The 20002-nt window shown below is 62.5% G+C and overlaps 3 protein-coding genes across 3 annotated transcripts; 2 read left to right on the top strand and 1 right to left on the bottom strand.

The window, feature by feature from the left end:
- The first annotated feature begins 44 nt into the window (after positions 1-44).
- Positions 45-5087, top strand: ZBTB48 (zinc finger and BTB domain containing 48). The gene is given in 10 exon segments (XM_074848379.1): positions 45-597; positions 599-846; positions 1557-1668; positions 2051-2143; positions 2439-2525; positions 2860-3014; positions 3533-3669; positions 4009-4173; positions 4268-4356; positions 4441-5087. Coding segments are annotated over 10 exon segments (1878 nt in total). The 5' UTR covers positions 45-99; the 3' UTR covers positions 4735-5087.
- Positions 5088-5552: 465 nt separating this feature from the next.
- On the bottom strand, positions 5553-13551 carry KLHL21 (kelch like family member 21). The gene is made up of 5 exons (XM_074848380.1): positions 13474-13551; positions 11438-12532; positions 9669-10074; positions 8488-8560; positions 5553-8134 (listed from the first exon to the last, which is right to left on the bottom strand). Exons 2-5 carry the CDS (start codon positions 12456-12458, stop codon positions 7841-7843), a joined length of 1794 nt encoding a protein of 597 aa, XP_074704481.1. The 5' UTR covers positions 12459-12532; positions 13474-13551; the 3' UTR covers positions 5553-7840.
- Positions 13552-13716: 165 nt separating this feature from the next.
- On the top strand, positions 13717-18298 carry PHF13 (PHD finger protein 13). The gene is made up of 4 exons (XM_074848384.1): positions 13717-13855; positions 14321-14422; positions 14876-15428; positions 15820-18298. Exons 1-4 carry the CDS (start codon positions 13817-13819, stop codon positions 16044-16046), a joined length of 921 nt encoding a protein of 306 aa, XP_074704485.1. The 5' UTR covers positions 13717-13816; the 3' UTR covers positions 16047-18298.
- The last annotated feature ends 1704 nt before the right edge of the window (positions 18299-20002 follow it).

Below are 20002 nucleotides of genomic sequence, written 5' to 3'. Positions count from 1 at the left end.
TCACGTCCGGCGCGCCGGCCACCGGCGCGCCGTGACGTCACCTCCGGCGCGCTGCCAAGATGGCGGCGGCGACGCGCGGGGCCCGGTAGCGGCGCGGCCATGGCGGCAGCGGCGGCCCACAGCGTCCGCGTCCTGCGGGAGCTGAACCGGCAGCGCGCGGCGGGGCAGTTCTGCGACGCGACGCTGGGCGTGGGCGGGCGGGAGTTCCGCGCCCACTGGCCGGTGCTGGCCAGCTGCTCCCGCTTCTTCCGCGCCCGCGGCCCCGGCGGCCCGGTGGCGCTGCCCGAGGGCCTCGCCGACACCTTCCAGCTCCTCCTCGACTTCTTCTACACCGGCCGCCTGGCGCTCACCGCCCACAACCGCCCCCGCCTGCTCGCCGCCGCCGAGCAGCTCGGCGTGCCCGACGCCGTGGCGCTCTGCCGCGCCTTCCGCCCCGCCGCCCCCCGCCAGCGGCCCCGCCGCGCCGCCCCGAGCCGCCCGGGGGAGGCGGAGATCGCGGCGGCTCCCCCGCAGCCCGGCGGGCAGGCGGTGCGTGAAGGGGAACGGGAGGAGGGCGAGGGCGAGAAGGGGATCGGCGGGGCGGGCGCGGTGACGGCCGCCTGTTCCCTCACAGGCCACTTCCCCGGCCCCGGAGGCGGCGGCGGCGGCGGGCGGCGGGCGGGGGGACAGCGACGCCGAGTCCCTTCCCGAGAAAAAAGCCTTGCGGAACAAAAAGACCCCCCCGCCGGGGAAGGTGCCCGGCAGCGCGGGGACGCCGGGGAGTAGAAAAGGTACAGCGGTGCCGGTCGAGTGTCCCACATGTCATAAAACCTTCCTCAGCAAATATTACCTTAAAGTGCACAACAGGTAAACGCTCCGACTTTTCCTTCCCCTTGCGTCCGCGCGTGGGGCCCTGCGACCCCCCTCCCCGCCCGGCGCTGTCCCTTCCCGCCCGCTCTCCCACGGGGGGTGGGCGATCAGCCCCAGCGCCTCAGCGTCCCCCGACACGGAACAGGAGGTCCCCTCTGCCCCCCGGCGCGGGGTGGTGCGGAGCTGGGGGGGTTACACGGCTGCGAAACGCTTTCAAGAGCCACAACGACCATCCCGGGCTTCTGCTCTCGGGGGCCGGAGCAGCCCGGCTCGAGGAGGCGTTGAGGGGCTCTTGGGGACGCGCCGGCTGCGGGTGGACGATGGCAAATCATCCTTCTGGGCTTTCAAAATCCGCCCGGGCTGGGGAGGGAACGCGCCTGGGTTGTGGGGGGTGCGCAGGCGCTGTGAGGAGCTTCAGGGTTGATAACCAGAGTGAAGCGGGTGCCTGCGGACACGGCGCGAGCGGCGAACCTTAGTGCTGCGGAACTGAGGCGCCAGCAGCTTCACTGTGCTCCGACGGGGTCAGCAAAGCTGGTGTAAAAGGCGGGTTTTGGGTGATGGTGAATATTGGCACTGGGGGATGTAAAAGCTGCCTGGTCCTTCCCTCTCCCGTCCCAGTTCCCTCCCAGTGTCCTCGCTGGGCCCGTTGGCGCGTCTCTGCCGTCGGGCTGGCGGTGACGGGTGCTCTCCGTTCCTCTTCTCCTCAGGAAACACACTGGAGAAAAGCCGTTTGAGTGTTCCAAATGCGGCAAATGTTATTTTAGAAAAGAGAATCTCCTGGAACACGAAGCCAGAAATTGCATGAACCGATCGGAGCAGGTATGCCCGGGAAGCTGCCGCCGGCAGGCTGGAAAGCGGCTGCTGTTTTGCAGGGGTGGAATTGGAGCTTTTTTCCAGCCACAGTCCCTGTCCCGCTCAGATACCGAACAAAAACCCCTCAGCACCCCCGTGCAGCAGCTGTTCCGCAGCCAGGAGCCCCCAGCCCACTGCCAATGAGGACGGCAGCACCTTTTGTCTAATTTACCAGACAACTCTCCTTTTGTCTGTTTTTTCCAAGCGCACGAGGATACTCTTTGTCCCGTAAAAGATCCAGATCACTGCGGGTGCGGGTTAAACGTCACAACCAGGTCCCAGCGCCGGTCTGAGCCGTGGGCTTCGCGTTGGACTCTGCAGAAGCCAACGCCTCCCCTGTCTCTTGCAGGTTTTCACGTGTTCGGTCTGCCAGGAGGTGTTCAAGAGGCGGATGGAGCTGCGGCTGCACATGGTGTCACACACGGGGGAGATGCCGTACAAGGTCAGCGACGTCCCTGCGCAGCACGGAGGAAGAGGGAGCGAGCCTTTCTCTTTGGGGACAGCTGGCCGGGGAGCCGAGCACACCGGTCCCTTCCCCGGCCTGCGGCCGCCCGCTGAGGGTTGTTCCCAGTCTCCAAGCAGGAAGGTGCTCCAGGGAGGCACCAAGGCCAGGCGCTTTCTGCAGCCTTACCAGGATTTGTGCTCCCTTGCCCAGCGCGCCGCCGGTCCTCTCCTTGCGCCAAAATCGCTGTTTGGGGGGCGGATGGACGCTGACCCCCCCTTCCCCTGTCTTTCAGTGCTCCTCTTGCGCCCAGCAGTTCATGCAGAAGAAGGACCTGCAGAGCCACATGATCAAGCTGCACGGCGCGCCCAAGCCCCACGCGGTAAGGGGAGCGGGCGGGCCGCGGGACGTTGGGAGGGAATCGCTGCGCGCTCAGGCCTGGCCTAGGGAATGGGGCCCGTTTAGCGAGGCGGGGAGCTCCAGAGCTGCCGGAAACCGTTTTTTTGGGTACAGGAGCAGCCCTTGTCATTTTTTTGGCTGGTACACCCAGGTACTGAGCAGCATTTCGCCTTTGTCAGGCTGCCTCGTCCCACGAGGCGCCTCGGAGCCGGGGGTGCTGCCGCAAGGAGCGGGGACAGGCGGGTCTGTTGCGGGCGCGCGCCATGAGCCGCACCCGGGCGAGCTGCCTAACCCCGCGCTCCTCTGTGGCCTTGCAGTGCTCGACCTGCTCCAAGTGCTTTCTGTCTCGGACAGAGCTGCGCCTGCACGAGGCCTTCAAGCACCGGGGAGAGAAGCTGTTTGTCTGCGAGGAGTGCGGGCACAGGGCCTCGAGTCGCAACGGCCTGCAGATGCACATCAAGGCCAAGCACAGGTACGACGTGACCCGCATCCTCCCCCACGGGCCCGGCGGGGTGCTGCTGGGGAGGGGAGGGGGCTGGAGGGCAGTGAGCACCCTTGTCCCGGCAGTGCTGGGCTGAAACTTCTGCCAGAAATCTGGTGTGGGGCCAACCAGTGGTCTGCTTTTCGCTTTTCCAAGGAAGCGTTGGCGCTTCCTCCAAGCGCACGACCGTAGTCATACAGGTGAAGATCAAAGCCCGTCAGCCTGGCTCATTCGTGCTCTTGAAGGGGCAAGTGTGCACCAGCGGCTGCTCTCCACGCTGGGCCGCAGCCTTCTGTTTCCTGGGCTGGTTATAACGCCCGATGGGGGGGAGTCTCCAGCTCGTGAGCCCGTGGCAGCAGAACAGCATTTGTGGGCCTCCAAAATACTTTAGTTTGAAATGGGCTGAATCAGGGTTTAATTACAAGAACGCTGGTTGGGGAGCAGCGGCGAACCCGAGGGGCCAACGCTGGCAAAGGCGGAGGCAAAGGTAACGTTTGCCCTGCCTGCAGGAACGAGCGGCCCTACGTCTGCGAGTTCTGCCACCACGCCTTCACGCAGAAAGCCAACCTCAACATGCACCTGCGCACGCACACCGGCGAGAAGCCCTTCCAGTGCCACCTCTGCGGCAAGACCTTCCGGACACAAGGTACCCCCTGGGTGCGCGGCTGGGAGCGCCGGGCACCGCAAAACCCGCCTTCTCCTGCCTGTTTCCCCCCGGGAGCAAAGCCCCCTCTCGGGAGCACGCGCTAACGCTGAGGAGGGCACGTTCCTGCTCTCCCCGTTACCCTCGTGGCACGGAAGAGGAAGAAAGTGCTGAGTTTTCCCCAGTAAGGGTTAGCCCGGCCCAGCAGGCTGCTGCTTGCTCTAAGCCTTCCTAACCAGCCTGGCACACGGAGCGGCCGCGCTGTCTCGGGGCCCGTTCGCCGGGCCGGGGGGGCAGGCGCCGCACCGCTGACCCGCGGCTCTCTCCCTCCGCCAACGGCAGCGAGCCTGGACAAGCACAACCGGACGCACACCGGGGAGCGTCCCTTCCGCTGCGAGTTCTGCGACCAGCGCTTCACCGAGAAGGGGCCCCTGCTGCGGCACATCGCCAGCCGCCACCAGGAGGGGCGGCCCCACTTCTGCCAGATCTGCGGGAAAACCTTCAAAGGTAATGGCCGGGCCGCCGAGCTTTTGGCGTAGCTCTGGCAGGCGCCCTCCTCGCCGGGGCGCGCGTTACCCTCGGCCCTCGCTTCCCTTCCCAGCCGTGGAACAGCTGCGCGTCCACATCCGCCGGCACAAGGGCGTCAGGAAATTCGAGTGCACCGAGTGCGGCTACAAGTTCACGCGACAGGTGAGGCCTCCCCCGGCCCCGGCGGAGCGCGCGGCCCCGGCAGAGCCGCCCCCATCTCCCCGCTCCTCTTCCTCCTTTTTTCAGGCTCACCTGAGGCGCCACATGGAGATTCACGACCGCGTGGAGAACTACAACCCCCGGCAGCGGAAGCTGCGGAACCTGGTCATCGAGGACGAGAAGGCCGTGGTGGTGGCGCTGCAGCCGCCCCCGCTGGAGGTGGGCTCGGCCGAGGTGATCGTGGAGTCGCTGGCCCGCGGGCCCCTGCCCGAGGAGCTCCCCGTGCAGAGACTCTGCTCCAACGAGAACTTCTCTACGGCGGACGTGATCGAGCAGTCACTAATTATAACGACGACGATTCCCGAGGACTGTGAAACGTAGCGCAGCCACCCGCGCGCGGCCGACCTGCCGGCACACGACGAAGCCTCGGGCTGGAGCCGCGGCTCTGCTCGGGCCGTGCAGCTGCCCCCTCCCTGCCAAGCCCCCACCCCGGCTGCAGGGAAGTGAAGCCCGACGAGGTTCTCATTGGGTCTCAAATGAAGAAACAAACACGAAGCTACTCCGAAGAGCTACTGAAATCAAGGTACGTGTCCTGCACGAGGCGGGATGTGACCGAGGACTCCGGGTGTGTAATACTGTGAATTTTTAACGAGCTCTTGTTTGCGGCTGGAGGAACAGGCAGCAGTTCTGCCTTTGGTCTGGGAGCTCGGGATTAAAACTTTCTTTTCCCAGGAGCGCGTGGCTCTGCCCCTTTTCTTCAAGGCCTCCTCTGTTAAATTTGTGCCTTATTTCCACTTTGGTGTGTGAAGCTTTTGTTAATTGCTGTTTCTTTACCACCGTGAAGGCGGGGCGGGACCTGCTTCCTCTCACCATTGGGATAATTCAGCTCTTCCTTAACTTGAAAGGCATCACCCGAACGGTGCCCTCAGCTCCGCTTTGTGTGTGTGGGGATTTCTGTGTCCAAAATAAAGTGATCCGGGGTTGCTGCAGCATTGACCCCTTCCCTGAGCATTCCCGGGGGGGGAAGATCACGCCGTGTCCCCGCACACCCCAAGGTCACCACCACGCTCCCTCCCTTTCCCCCTTTACTCACCAAGAAGGCAGAAAGTTGCTGGTTTAAATGTACCTCAGGCCTAGAACGAGAAACGTCGCAGTAAAAACTCGCTCCGGTAATCCTCCCCTCAAAGACGAGAGAGAGATTTACGTAACGTGTTTTATTTAACTTGACTGCTGCAAGTAAATTTAAAAACAAACTATGAGAATAAAAATACATTATCTGTAAATGTAAAATGCCTTTGTTTCAAAGGATGGTATTTAAACTGTACGCAGATTCGGACGCAATGACTTTTACAAAAAATAAATACAGATCCGCAACTGTTCAGCCGGTTGGGGACTTGGGGGTGGCAGGTCCAGCAGCGAGCGCGGCGGTGGGAGACTGCGCGTGCGCTGGTCAGAGGGCGGCGTAAATCCTCCGTCTGCGAGGCGAGTCCAGCGGCGTGGCACACGCCGTCCCTCCCCCTCGCGGGTCGGCACGGCGGGAGGTGGCTGTTACAGCCAGAAACTGGGGAGCTGCCCCGAATTGGAGCCCCCCACCCACAATCCACCCGCGCGGCGGCGGCACCGGGGAAGGTTTCAAACCGCGGGGCCCCTCCGCCACCCGCCGCCGGCACGCGGCTGCTTCAAGGCACTGTCAGAGTTTCAGGCTTGGGAAGAGCCCGGATTTCCCGAGGTCACAGCGGAGGAGCGAGGCCTGAAACCGCCTTCGAGGCAAAGCGGAGCTTTGTAAAGCTGTGAAGACACTGTGGCGGGGACAGGGCTTGACCCTGCTCAATCCACGGGCCAGCCAGGAGGCGCGATCGAGCAGACGGGCTTTTCCATCTCTGAATGAAGTTGAAATGCAAATTTTTTTTCCTATTGGTCAAAAACGAAAGATGGAAAAAGCAAAACACATCCAGCCAACGCTTCAGCTGTTACCGCGCTCTGCAGTTCTCCCGAAGGCGCGGCGCCCGTTTCCGGGCGAGCTGTACCGCAGCTGTCGCCGTCTGATCCTTCGAGAAACGTTCCACGAGCGAACTGCAGGCAGCTCCTCCTCAGCGAAGGTGGACGGAGGAGACGCAGCCCAAACCAGGTCACTTGGGCGAGTAGAAAGGCAAATCTCACACAGGCAAAAAACCCAGCAAACCGCAAACAAAAAGAAGAAAACAAAAAAAACCCCCTAAACTAACTACCTCTCAATCCACAGCACTCTGGCTAACTCCCACACCTTCGCCAAAACACCTCGGCGGCGTTTTCCAACCGCCCAAACCCCGAGAGCTCCTGCAAACCGGAGGCACGACAGAGACCCCTCGGAAGGTCCGGCGGGAGGGGAATTCTGCCTCAGGGCACCCAAACACCGCCAGCCTTTCTGCGAACCTCCGCTGAATCTCCCAGGAAGTTGCGCTCCCCTTTCCCTGTATTTTTTCTTTTCTAAAATACAACGCCAACTTAGCTCCTTTAAAACAGTGAAGAGGAAAACTCTCCCTCGCTGCCCGGGGCCTGTCTGCCCATCCCAGCGCGCCGGCCGGGGGCTCGGCCCAGGAGCACCGACAGCAAACAGCCCTCGCTGGGAGCGGCAGCGTTCTCGGCCTGGCTCAGCCCCGCGGGGCGGGAGCGTGGTGGCCGCTGTCCCCTCGCGCCGGCTACCAGGGGCACTGGCTGCCATCAGAAATGGAAACGATCCAGCTGTGAGACTGCGATTAGAAGATGAAGGGTGTTTCTTCTTAGAAGGAAAAAGTGCTCTGCTAGGAAGGGTTGGAAAACAAATACCTGCAGAAGTTTAAATGTTGTAACTTAATAAAAAAAACCAAACCACCACCAAAATACAGGCAGAACAGAAATCTGGACAAAGGGAACAGTGGAGCTCTGTAACCCAGCCTGGGCGAGATCCCGGCTACATCGGATCCTTCTGAGGCGGGAACGGGAACAGAGGGCCACGGCGACGGGGCAGGAAGGGCCCTGTTCTGGTATTAACCCCCCACCCTGGCAGACCCCCGCTCCAGCCACGCAGAGGAAGACGCGCACAGGAGCTCTGTCTTCCTCCGAGGCACAACTGAGGTGGGGGCCCAGACCACCGTCCCACCAGACAGACCCCTCCTGAAAAAGAAACCAAAGAAAGGAGTTTGGCGGCAAAGGAAGCGTCACGGGGCGAAGGAGCTGCAGGGAAAGGCCGTAAGTTGCTGCGGTGACGTTCAGCGCGGTCGCTCTCCTCGGAGTTCACCTCTTGGGTCTCCCCTGGGGGCAGTGCGGTGCCTTCCCCGCCCCAGGAGGCCTCGGTGTCTGCCGGCCGCGGTCCCACAGCAGCACATCAAACGTCCAGAGCTTCCTGCTCCCTCTGGGATCAGCAGGTTTTTGTTTCCAAGTGCCTTTTGTTTGCCTCTGCCTTCTCTCAAAGCAACACTGGTTCTGGGTAACGAGCTGGCGCCGAGCCGGGGGACGGCGCCTTCCCCTGCTAACGCAGCTCGTTGAGGTTCTGGCTGTGCAGGTTTTGGTGCTGCCTGTTCAGGTTGATGGTGTTGTCCAGCGTGATGCTGTCATCCTCCTGCGTGGTTTCTGGCATAAACTGCCGGAATATGCTGACGCTGCCGTGCCAGAAGATGGGCTCGGGGAGCCGGCCCACCACGCTCCAGGTCCGCGTCTCAGGGTCGTAGGCTTCCAGGACGTCCGAGAGTTCAAACGTGTTGTCGTAGCCCCCGGAGACGTAGAGCTTCCCGCCGAGCACGGCCACGCTCCCCCCCACGTGCACCTGCAATTGAAAAATAAACATACACAGCAATTAGAAAAGGAGGGGTTTGCCCAGTCGGGTGGATGATAAAGGTGTCGGGTGCTGTCCTGCAACCGCTCGCCTGGACGGGGCTCAGCACGGGGCTCAGCACCCTCCCGCTGCCCAAATACCGGGAGGAGATGGAGCTTTCGAGCTTGGCCCAGCTCCCGCGGGCTGGGCTGAGCACCCGCTACAGTCACAGCCCAGGATTTTGTCTTCCAGGTGACGGTGACGCACCTCAACGCGCTCCATGCGCGGGGGGTTACAGGCTAAGGAGCCCCTGGCTCCCCGAAGGTAAGCGACGGCCGTTTTTATGACCAGCGGGCTGGTCCTACCTGAAGCATGGCGGGGATTTTGTCCCATTCATTCTTCGCCGGATTGTAAACGTCCACTTCAGCTGAGTCGTCTCTGTGGGAGATAACACAAAATTACTCTTCTTCGTTCTAAAGAAGCAGCTTTGGTTTGAGCTATTTAACCAAAAAACAAGTTTGCGACTTTTACTGGTAACCTGTTCCTCTGTCCCCCAAAGATTATCTCACGGCTTTACACAGAGCAGCAGCCCACATGCAGCATGTGAAATGAGGGGAGGGAGGCCTGACCCCCATAATCTCCTCGTTAACTCCTGCAGGGGCATAAGTGACCAGAAATCCTGAAGTGTCAATCATCAGTAATTCAAAACGGGTAAGAGAAAGGAAAACTACAGCATCAGCTTGTAACAAGTAGCCGAGTTGCTAGAACACGCCGGCAGTATTCGCTGAAATCCACTGAACTGCTCCCTGCAAACAGCTGCCAGGAACCAGGCACCCGGCTGAACCCAAATAAATCAAATAAAAGGCCATGGGCAGAAGCTGCTGCTTTCTGTGAAGCCAAGGGGAGGTTAAAAAAAGAAAAGTGTCTGGAGGCCATCACAGAAGTCTATGTTTGCTCAAAGCCAGCGCAGCAAGATGAACTGCTTCAGCCCCAGCATGCCTTCCAGTTTATTTTTAATGAAGTGGATAACCCAAGCGTTTGCGCCACCAGGACAGCTTCAGATGGGTAATTAAGTCCCAATTTGGAAAGGCGCTTAAAAATAGTGACCAATCATTTCATCTTCGGTCCTCTTATCTCTGCCGAGACGGAAGACGTTCTCTCCTGCGCTACAGTTTAACGTTTTCTCGGAGCTTACTCGCTTATTTATAGCAACAAGGGGGGTTGAACCAGAAGCCAAGAAAACCGAGAAGTCTATTTCCAAGCAGCGCTGCTGACTTCAGCCAGTTTACACCTGGCTATTGCCCAGCCCACGCGTTTAGATTCAGACATTTTTACACGATTTTAAGCGCAGTTCTTTGAGGTCTGGCTACAACAGAAGTAAAGGAAAGAGGTGTGGCCGTTCACAGACCCACCCGCCCCATCGGAGGAAGCGCTGCCATGCTTCCCCAAGGCAGTGCTCGCCTACTACCACCCCCAAAACCCACAGGGCCTCCCGGGGAACCCTGGGCTCGCCCCGTGGGGAGGGGTCGCCGCTCCCGCCACTCACCGGATGAAGTACATGAGGCCGTTGAGGGTGACGGTCTTGGGGGCGAAGGACCAGGGAGGCAGGTGGCTGCAGTTGACCAGGGACCAGAGGTCGGTGTCAGGGTCGTAGCACTGCATGCCCATGGCCTCCTTGCCGGCCAGGGAGCCGATGGCGAACAGCTTTCCGCGGCAGGAGGTGGTGGAGCAGTTGTCCATGGGGTAGAGCATGGGCTGCAGGGCCTCCCAGCCATCCACCGAGTGGTCGTAGCGCTCCGTGCTGTCAGAGGCGATCACGTAGAGCAGCCCGTCCAGGACCGTGGAGCTGTGGTATTCCCTGGCTTTCAGCATGGGAGACACCTCCGTCCACTCGTTGACGCTGGAGTTGTACCGCCAGACGCAGTCGTACAGCCTCGAGCCGTCCGATCCCCCTGCGGCACAGCACGCCACGCCTCAGGGGGTGTTTCGCACAGGGAAGTACTTTGGGGCGATGTGGGGGGGGCCTTGGCTCGTTACACCTTCGGAACACCCCCGCGCGCTCCGCTGCTCCCCAGGGCCGTACGTTATGGAAACATTTCAGTGCTGGGGACCACAGCGGTGTGCGCTGCCAGGGTTTTACCGGAAGTTTTGCCCCGTCTCTTTCCCCACAAGCCAGGAAGGATTTCTCCCGTGTCGTTCCTAGTCTGTACTCAGCCACAGCCCAAAACGAGTCTCCCAGGTTTGACTCCCTCCATCCTTCCAAATAACCATTTCCTTCCCCATTTTGCAACCCCCGCTCCATCACTATCCAGAAGCTGCTGCGACGTAGCAGAGACCAGCACTCAGCAGCACCCGCTGCCAAGGCAGCGTTACGGCCGGCAGCACGGAACCCCCCAGCCCTCCCCACGGCCCGTGCTATGGCTGAGAATGCCCAGAGGTCCCCGCCAGCAGTGGCCTCGCTGACGCACGGGGCTCCCAGCAGCATCGGAGCCCCCAGACCCGCCCAGGATCGCTCTGGAAAGCTCCCGCAGGACCCAAGGGGTCCCTACAAGTAACAAGCCCATCATTGTTACAACTCTGCCCTTAAAGCAGAGCCCTGGTTTCCTGCTCGTGACTAGAGTACGAACAGTTTTCTGTTCACCTGCACTTGACCTGCCCTTCAAATCTTTGCCCACACCCGAGCGAGCCGTTCCGCGGCGCCTGGCTTCCCAGGCCTTGGTTTGTCACGGCCACCGCAGGGCTGTTGCGCCAGCTATGGGGATGTAGTTGAAAGGAGGCCTCTATGCGCGGAGTAACAGCCAAATTTACACATCCGTGTCACCTTGAGAGAAGTAATTATAGCCCCAGCAGACTGCGAGGAGGCCGGATTCCTGCTGAGGAAGGCACCGTGACTCACAGGCGCTGGCTGGCGGAGGAACCCGGGGCTTTCTGACACGCCTCTGCCTCGAGCACGCGCCCGGCTCGTGATTCACGGGGCCCGGAACCCAAACACCTTCTTGGCAGCCAGAAATTCAACCCCCTCTCAAGTCACCCCCGTCCCCCAGGGGAGCGGTCAGACAGTTCGACCAGTGCTGGGCCTGTGACTTCTGCCCACGTGCTCAGGAGCGTTAGTCACGACAAAATGCCTCCTGGGTCGAGACCAGCTGCTAAATCCAGCACTGACTCCAGGAGTCCCTACGCCTGTCTTCAGGCTGCAGCCGCACTGAGCCAGCGCAGGGTTTCAAACTCTCTGCTACCCCACGAAAAGCTGAGCCTTGCTAAGCCTCGCTGCTAGAACTCACGTGTTCTCAACGCTGCCGCTCCCGTGTGCCTTACCGGTGACGTAGATGTCGTTGCCCAGCGCGGCAACGCTGTAGCCCCCGCCCAGGTGCTCGGGGAACTCGGCCAGGTAGCGCCAGTGGCCGGTGCGCGGGTTGTAGCAGTCGACAGTGACGAGCTCGTCGCAGTCGCGGTCGCAGCCGCCGACGAGGACGAGGATCTCGGCCAGGCCGGTGGAGGGCCGGGGCCGCATGCGGGCGCAGGGCCCCCGGTCGTGGCGGTCGAGGCGGGCGGCCTGGAAGTCGCGGGCCTCGCGCAGGAGGCGCAGGCAGGGCGGGCAGCGGGCCACCAGCGGCTCACCCTCCACGTGGGCCAGCAGATAGAAGCGGCGCACGAAGGGCAGGCGGACGTGGGCCAGGAGCTGGGGCAGCAGCGGGGCGCGGGCAGCGGGGTCGGCGCGCACCCAGCGCAGAGCCAGCTGGAAGACGGCCTCCTCCTTGGGGACGCAGAGCCCGTCGTCCCGCAGGTAGGAGAGGAGGCGCGGCAGCGGCAGCCGCTCCAGCTGGGCGCCCAGCTCGCCCACGTGCCGCAGGACGAAGCGGTGGGCCGCGGCCGCCAGCGCCGGGCAGGCGAAGGCCTCGGCGAAGTCCTGCATGTCCAGCGCGTTGGCAGGCTCCAGCTGGCGCGCCAGCCAGGCGCCGCAGGCCTCCTTGACAGCGGGGAACTGCAGCAGGTCGGCGGCGCGCAGCAGGCGCTCGGCGATGTCGGGGCCCAGCCCGCCCACCCGGCCGGTGTAGGCGAAGTCGAGGAGGCGCGCCAGGCACTCGGGCTCCACGCCGTGCAGCCGCACCCGCTCGGCCCGCGCCTCCCGCAGCGCCCCGCCGAACATGGCGCGGAAGTAGCCGGAGGCGGCGGCCAGGACGGCGCGGTGCGCCCCGAACTCCCGCCCGCCTGCCACCACCGTCACATCCAGGAGGCTCCGCTCGGCCCGCAGCGCGCTCAGCCCCCGCAGCAGGGACACCGCGTGCGCCGGCTCCCCTGTTGCCGCCGTCCCGCTGCCGCCCGCGCTCGCCGCCATGCCGTGCCTGCAGGAGAGCACACGCTGTGTCACGCCCTGTGCGGAGCCCCTCGGGACTCAACCCCGAGAGCAGCCTGCGGGACGGAGAAAAGAAAAAAATAAAACAAACAAAAGAAAAAGGTGGATTAGCACAGGGGAAAAGCGTCCTCTGGCTGGGAAGCGGGATAAACTAAACAGCCCTCGCAAACACCCCCCTTCCCCGTCACAGAGGCGCGGCAGTTGCATAACGAGCTGGCGCTGCCAGCAGCCGTCCCTGCTCAGTCTAATTATATTCCTAAGAAGCCCTCGCTGGAGTCTCCCGGGATTAAGGCGGCCCCCCAGGAGCCGGGCAGAGCTCTGGAACCCCCCGTCTTTGCCGACGCTGCGCCTGGGCGCCTCGTCCCTCGGGTGGGGCGTGCAGCGGGAGCAGCCCCCCGCCGCTCCTCGAGGAGCGCAGCGGGGTTCCTCAGAAGCGCGGTACCGGGGAGCGGGTGTCCCCAGGAGGCCCCTTCTGGGAGCCCCCGCTCGGCTGCGCACGCCCAGAGACCTCCAGGGTCTCGGCCGAGGCGCGGCGGCTGGCGGCCTGCCGGGCCTCCCCGCCCCTGCCCGCAGCCAGGCAGCTCGCGATCCGCTTCCAGGGAAATAAACACCGGCGGAGTTACACAGATTCTCCTTCGCTGACCGCCGTCAGCCCTCCCGGCCGCGGCGGCGCTCTGTGACCCCGCACCCCGTGGAGGGCGCGCGGCTGCGGCGCAGGAACCCTCCCCGCAGCAAAGGAACCGCGCCCGGCGGCGGGCGGCAGGTCCTGAAAAGCCGGGCCGCCGCCTCAGGGCCCTCTCGGGGATCTGCCTTGTGCCGAGCGGCACCGGCGGGGCCCGCGCCGCGGCCGGGCCGGTGCCGGCACCGGGAACAACGGCGGGGGGCGGCGCAGGGAGGAGACCAGCCTGGCCTACGGTAAACCGAGGCCCCCCCCGCTCCCACCGGGGCCTATCGCGGCCCTGCAGCGGGGCCGGAGCCCAGGCTGCCCCGGGCTCACCTCAGCGCTCCGCTGCGCTCCCCTGCGCTCCCGCCGCCGCCCCGGCCCGGCCCGGCCCCGCCCTCCCGCGGCCGTGCCCAGACCGCCGCTCCCAGCAGCCCCCGCGGACTCTCCCGTCATCCCCCGCGGCCGCCCGGACTACGGCTCCCGTCATCCCCCGCGCGGACGGACTACGGATCCCGGCATCCCCCGCGCGGGCGGACTACCGTTCCCGGCATCCCCCGCGCAGCCGCCCGCCCCTTCGCCGCCTCCCGCCGGTACCGAGCGGTTCGCGGGTGTCGGTGCTGTCCGGTCGCTGCCGCCGCTGCCGCCCCAGCCCCGCCTCCACCTCCCGCGGCGGGACATGGACTCCGACTCCTGCGCCTCCCCGTTCGCCCCGGAGGTGAGACGGGGCCCCGGGGGGAGAAGGGGGGGGGGGCGTCTCCCGCCGCCCGGCCCGGCCCGGCCCGGCCCGGCCCGGCCCGGCCGCCGGTACCTGCTCCCCGCCGTCGCCCCGTCGCGGGGCCGGGGCCATCTTGTGCCGCCCGAGCGCGGAGGGCCGGGGCGAGGAATGGCGGTGGCGCGCCGCGCCGTGTCCTGCCGCGGGGGCCGGCCCGCCGGAGGGCCCGGTACCGAACCGGGGTGGGGGGGGGGGCGTTGGGCAACGTGTCTGTGCGGGGGGGGAGCACACGGGGACGGCGGCGGCGGCGCTGCCCGGCTACCGCCGCCGCGGGGGGTGGGGGTGGGGCGGCGCGGGGAGCGGCGGCGGGCGGGGCCCGGCTGCGGGGAGCGGCGGCGGCGGCGGCGCCTCCCCCCCGGCCGTGCCCGGCCCCGCGGCCGCCGCTGACCCCCTCCCCTTCCCCCGCAGGACTTCTCCCCCGCCTCCCGGCGGCACCGGACCGTGGAAGACTTCAACAAGTTCTGCACCTTCGTCCTGGCCTACGCCGGCTACATCCCCTACCCGCAGGAGGTGAGGGGGCACCGGGCACCGGGCGGGCGCCCTCCTGGGGCCGCCGCCGCAGCGGGGCCTCCGCAGCAGCCTCCGGGGGGGTTTTTGGTGTCAGATCGGCCGTTGCGAGAAGGTTACGCCTCCGCGCCGCGTCCCTGAAACAAAAGGGGGAACTACAGCAGCTGGGAGGGCGTTCAGGGACGGGATGGGTGGCCGCCTCTTGGGCGGGGTGAAACGAGTACCGCTCCCGGGACCGCTGCCCCGGGCTTTCCGGGGCCGCGCAGCTCCGGGCCGCGGCTCTGACCCGCCGCAGCTCCCCGCGGCAGCGCAGGTCACGGGGCGGCGGGTGGGGAGAGCAGGAGCCTGAAGCTGGGCGAGATCCCCACGCCCCCGGGGAGCGGGCGCAGTGCCTCCAGCCCGCACGCCGGTCGGCTCCGCGCTAACGCTTTTACCCGCTTTCTCCACCTTTTCCAGGAAACGCCGCTGAGGAACAGCCCCAGCCCCCCCAACAGCACCGGCGGCACGATCGACAGCGATAGCTGGGACCCCCGGTTCAACGACATCCCCTCGTCCGTCTCCCTGCCTGCCAAGAACAGAAAGAACTTCAGTCAGCTCAAGCGAGCGAAACCGTACGGTTCCCTGTTCCAGCGGGCGAAACCCGGCAACTTCTTGCCAGAGCGAAAGCAAATCGATAAGATCAGGAAGAAGAAAAAGCTGAAGAGGAGGGAAACAGAGGTGTCCACAGAGGAGGACTACGAGGAGAAGCTGCTGGAGCTGGAGGCGGAGGACTCTTTTGTAGAGACACCGATGAGCCCCTCGTCCGAGGGCGACCCTCAGTCTGCGACCGAGCGCTGCTCGGTGTGGGACTCTGACACCCCTTCCAGCGTCTCCTACCCCGCTGCGACGGCCGAGCAGACGGTGGAGATCCAGAGCGTGGGCAAACGCACGGTGATTCGGCAGGGCAAGCAGGTGGTCTTCCGGGATGAGGATGGCACCGGCGACGACGAGGACATCATGGTGGATTCGGGTAGGTGGCCTGGCCAGCGTGAGAGGAGCGGCCGGGGGGAGGCGGCTGCGCCGGGGCCGATCTCTTCGGCGCTTGTGGCTCGAGGATGACGCCGAGGCGCGCTGCCTGGGCGGAGTGAAGTAGCGGTTGGGTTTCAGGGGAAGGCAGGGGCGTTGTTTGGCTGCTTTTGCGAAAAGCTGCAACTTGGTAGAAGCAGCTGGTTCTCCTCTACTGGATTACGGCCTCTCGTACTGCCGAGAGTCTCCTCCCGCGCAAGGGGCACCTGGAAAGATCAGCAAAGTGCCTGTCTGTGAAGCCCAGGTAGTTATTTTAGCGCAAAAGGAGAGTAGATTCCCTGTGCGGGTGAGAGGTGTTGGCCGTTAACAACCTCGCTCGCTGCTTCTCTTGGCAGATGACGACTCGTGGGACCTGGTCACCTGCTTCTGCATGAAGCCTTTCGCCGGGCGGCCGATGATCGAGTGCAACGAGTGCCACACCTGGATCCACCTCTCCTGCGCCAAAATCCGCAAGTCCAACGTCCCAGAGGTCTACATATGCCAGAAGTGCCGGGACTCCAAGTTTGACATTCGCCGCTCGAACCGCTCCCGGACGGGCTCGCGCAGGCGCTTTCTGGACTAGGGCAGGCAGGCGCCTGCGGGTGCGCTGCTCGGGCGGGCGGGCGAGCCGCCGGCCGCGGGGCCGGGGAGGGCCCCCCCGAACTGCTGCTGCTCAGGCTGGAGGGCTGCCCGGCCCCGTGAGGGACGAGAAAGCTCCGAGTCGTGGGCAGCCGGGGCTGGAAGAGGCCGACTGGTGAAACCGCTGCTAGACACCGATCGGCTCGAGGGACAGACTGAGCTCTCCGGGTTCGGCGGGGTTTTGTCCGGTTACAACTACGAATTGGGTGATGTCTGGGGAATGTATAATACCTTTGCCACGTACGTTTTCTCATCCCATCGGGAAACTGCAAACCTTCTCTGTGCTAGGAAACTGTGTGAAGAGGGAATCTGTGTGGAGTCTGAAAAGTAAATGGCCATGTGTTTTAATTTTAATGTAATATACCCGCCCATTTGTCCGTATGTATCCACCTTAGATATTCCAAGGCTCCGCAGGAGCGTCCGTGCGTACCGGCCTCTGTGCGATCCGCCGCTCTTCGGCGGGCCGGGGCAGCGGGGGAGTTCCGTGATTTGGCACCATTTGAGTGAAAGCGGCACCTCCTGCGCGTTCCAAGGAAGAGAGCAGCCCCTTTTCTGGACAGGCAGCGCTGGGGATTAGCGATGCCAGATTTCTTCCTAGAAGGTCTCTTCTTACGGTGATTTTCTGTGACTTTGTTTTGCATGATCGGCTCAAATGTGTGTATGGGGGGATCCCGTTTGCTGCATTTCCCAGCCCTTCGTTAAACTCCGACGTGCTGTTTGAAGAAGATGGCGACTCTCCCTTTTCTTAGCCCAGAATTCAAACGTGGACTGTAAAAGGGGCCATAGTAAACTTAGAGCCTGGCAGGTCTGGTTTGGGATTTGATCATTTCCATCTGAGTACTACAGCTGAGTTGACTTTTGTTTTCACTGTTTGTTTCTTGAGACTGGATTTGTAATCATAAAAATGGAATCTTTAACCTCCCAGTTGCAAATGACACAGATAAAAGCGGGCGCAGGCTGTGCAGCTAGCAGGACGAAGTGCAATGAAAATCCACGCGGTGTGGGGCAGGATGGGAGTGCAGAGGCCCCTGCCGGCGCTGTGGTCCATCGACGGGGCTTTCCGGGGCCTCAGCCCAAGGAAACCTGTTCAGAGACGTGACGGGGAGTCGCGGCTCTTGCAGCGAGGCCACCGAGACGGCGGCGTTGTTCCTCGATGGACAGAGCGAGCCACGTGTATCAATAAATTCGTTTTAGGTTTTGAGGTGCTTCTGATGGACGACGTGTGCTCTGTCCGGTGAGGCCGTGAGGTGAGGGGGGTCCCTGGTCCCGGCGCCGAAGCGAGCCACGCCGTGCTGCGCATCGGTCTCGTGGGTCCACGACGTCAGAACCACCGCTTGGGCGAGTACCGGCTGGTTGGGAGCTGCGTCTTGGTGACGAGCAAAGGTCCCTCGGGCACGCAGAGCCAGGTGCCCTCCTGCAGACGTTGGGGCCGCCAAAGCCTCAGGCAGACGGCGCAGCACCGCGGGGGCGCGAAGGGTCTGGGACAGGGTGACAGAGCCGCACGACGAGCGACCGTGCTTCTGTCCCGCTTCGTTACAAAATCCCGTTCTGCCAAGCTGCAACAACTGACTCTGGCTTCTGGAAACCAGCTCCAGCTTCTGTGAAATCTTCAGCCCAGACCGTGGTGTGTTGCCTTCCAGAAGCTACGGGAACCACCAAGGAGTTTGCCAAAGACTTGCCCCCCACGGCTGCCTGACTGTTCTTTGCAGCCAGAAAAATAACCAAAGTTTTCCAGTGCTGCCATTTCACTCTGCAAACAGAACGGCTTTGGAAGATCCTGGTCGCAAGCCGCGTAAGGGTCGGACCTGCTCTGAAAATGGGTATCTCTGTGTTTACAGCGTGTCTGCAATTCAACTGGACCTCCACGGAACGCGTTCCTGAAGCTTTTATGGGAGAAATGGCCAACTGCCAGGCGAACTGGCTCTTTTTCACTGAGGTTCGATACTAATCAATGTGACTCTTGTTCTATTACCTTTTCAAATTTATCCCAATAGATGGTGTCTGACAAGTCCAGCACGTTACAATATCAGCAGAGAGAAAAAAAAGTAACATCTCCATTCTTTTAGTTCATCACTTTCAGCCATGTATAATTATAGTTTAATTCAGAACTTTATTTTTTCATTAAAACTGTTTTAATGAACCATGTTTTTTTCTTAAATGTGAAACAAGTGAACAATGATTTTGTTTTATTCTGAACTCGGGAGTCTGCTGTTATGATTTACTGGTGTGTAACGCGGTCGTGCCGGGTGCCAGCCAGACCTGACGCCGCGCTCTCCCCCCCAACGCCAGACGAAGCCGGGGGTGACGGAGCGCTGCAAACGTGTCCTCCTCGTTGTAGCAGTTGCTCTGCTTGAGATATGCTGTGGCTTGTCCCCATGGCCGGTGGCAGTGGGGACGCTGCCCAGGGGGGTGAGGGTGTGTGGGCAGCTTTGTGGAGAGCGCCTGAAGGTGGGCGTGGGGCAGGGCAGATCAGGCCGGGTGAGCGGTGGCCGAGGTGGCCCCGTGCCCATCCCACGTGCCCTTGGGAGCCAGGTCCCTGCAGCCCCAGAAATGGGCCTCGGGCTGTGCTGCATCTGCCCGCTCAGCCAGACCCGGCCCAAAGGCTGAGAGCTCCTGCCCTCCCCACCCGGGGCCACCCCAAACCACCGAGGGGCTGCTGGTGCCTTGGGGCCACCCCCCAGCTCCCGGACGAGCCGCGACCCCAGAGGCAGCGCGGCTCAGCCTGCTGCATTCACAAGAGCCCGAACGCCTTGGCGAGCTGGAAAGGTGGCTCAACCCTTTGGAAGTGGCACTGGCTCATATTAGATGCTACGCTCTGGTTGCTTAGAGCTCCTTATTTTAATTCTGTTTGAAATTCTGTATTGTATAGTGTTAAACAGAAGTCCCAGAGGCGTTGCAGCTGTGAAATGGCAGCTTCTGATAGAGCAGAAATGGTGGTGGTGAAAGCAGTGGCTTCTCAATTGGGGCTGTTCTTACAGTCTTTAAAACTGCACTGATGGACAGACAAGAAGGAAGAGAGGAGGAGGGGGGCTGGAGGGAGTATTCAGCAGGAGAGATCAACCTGTACTTGGCGTCAAAGGGGGAGGTGGACAGGACCGACGGACAGACAGCGGACTTCACCGCGTGGACACAATTCAGGAACGCTGCAGGGAAGCGAACACGGAGCTCACGCTTTGACTGCTGCAGAGAGGGACCTGCTGCAGCAGCCTCACGGCCGGGGAGGGACACTGGCAGTACTCCAAAGGAGGGGAAAAGCAAGAGCCTGGCTCCTCGGTGGGCTGGCCCGGCGGGGCAAAAGCAGCTACATACTTTTTATGATGTTTAGCCAGGGAACGGGGCAAGGCCTGTGTCAGTATTAATCGCAAGGGATTTTACTTTAACGAGAATTGCAAACTCAAGTGTTCAAAGTACAAAGTTAAGGTTCAGCAGTCCCTTGCACAAACTTCTCTGCAGTTTTAGACAGAAGGTAATTCCGAGGTGCTGGGGGAACACAGCAGACAGGGGGAAGGCAGGAGAACCGAGTCAGTTCTCTGATGACAACACGAGGACTCCCAGCCCTGGCCTGGAGGTACCAACACGGGTGAGCTGCGCGCGAGGAGGTTTAGATGGTTTTTACAGCAGAAGCGGCGCCTGGAGCTCTGGCTCCTGGTAGCCCTTCACTGGCTGAGCCCCCTGGACAGGGCCGTCGCAGATGAGAGCACAGGAAGACAAGGCAAGACTAAAAAGTAAATCCTAAACCTGTATCATCTCCACCTCAAGAATTTGCAGTTTAAAGGCTCTGGCTGAAGATAAACGTGTGTTCCTGGATCCTCATTAAGGTATTTTAAGCACCTGCTGGGTCGGTTAGAGACGGATGTGACACCTCGTGTTTCCACAGCATTTTAAAGTTTGCACCCAAAG

Source organism: Strix aluco, chromosome 22, assembly GCF_031877795.1.
Source record: "Strix aluco isolate bStrAlu1 chromosome 22, bStrAlu1.hap1, whole genome shotgun sequence".
In the NCBI taxonomy this organism is placed as follows: Eukaryota; Metazoa; Chordata; class Aves; order Strigiformes; family Strigidae; genus Strix; species Strix aluco.
Note: the sequence above shows the minus strand (reverse complement) of the source record. Positions and strands in the feature narration are given on the sequence as shown.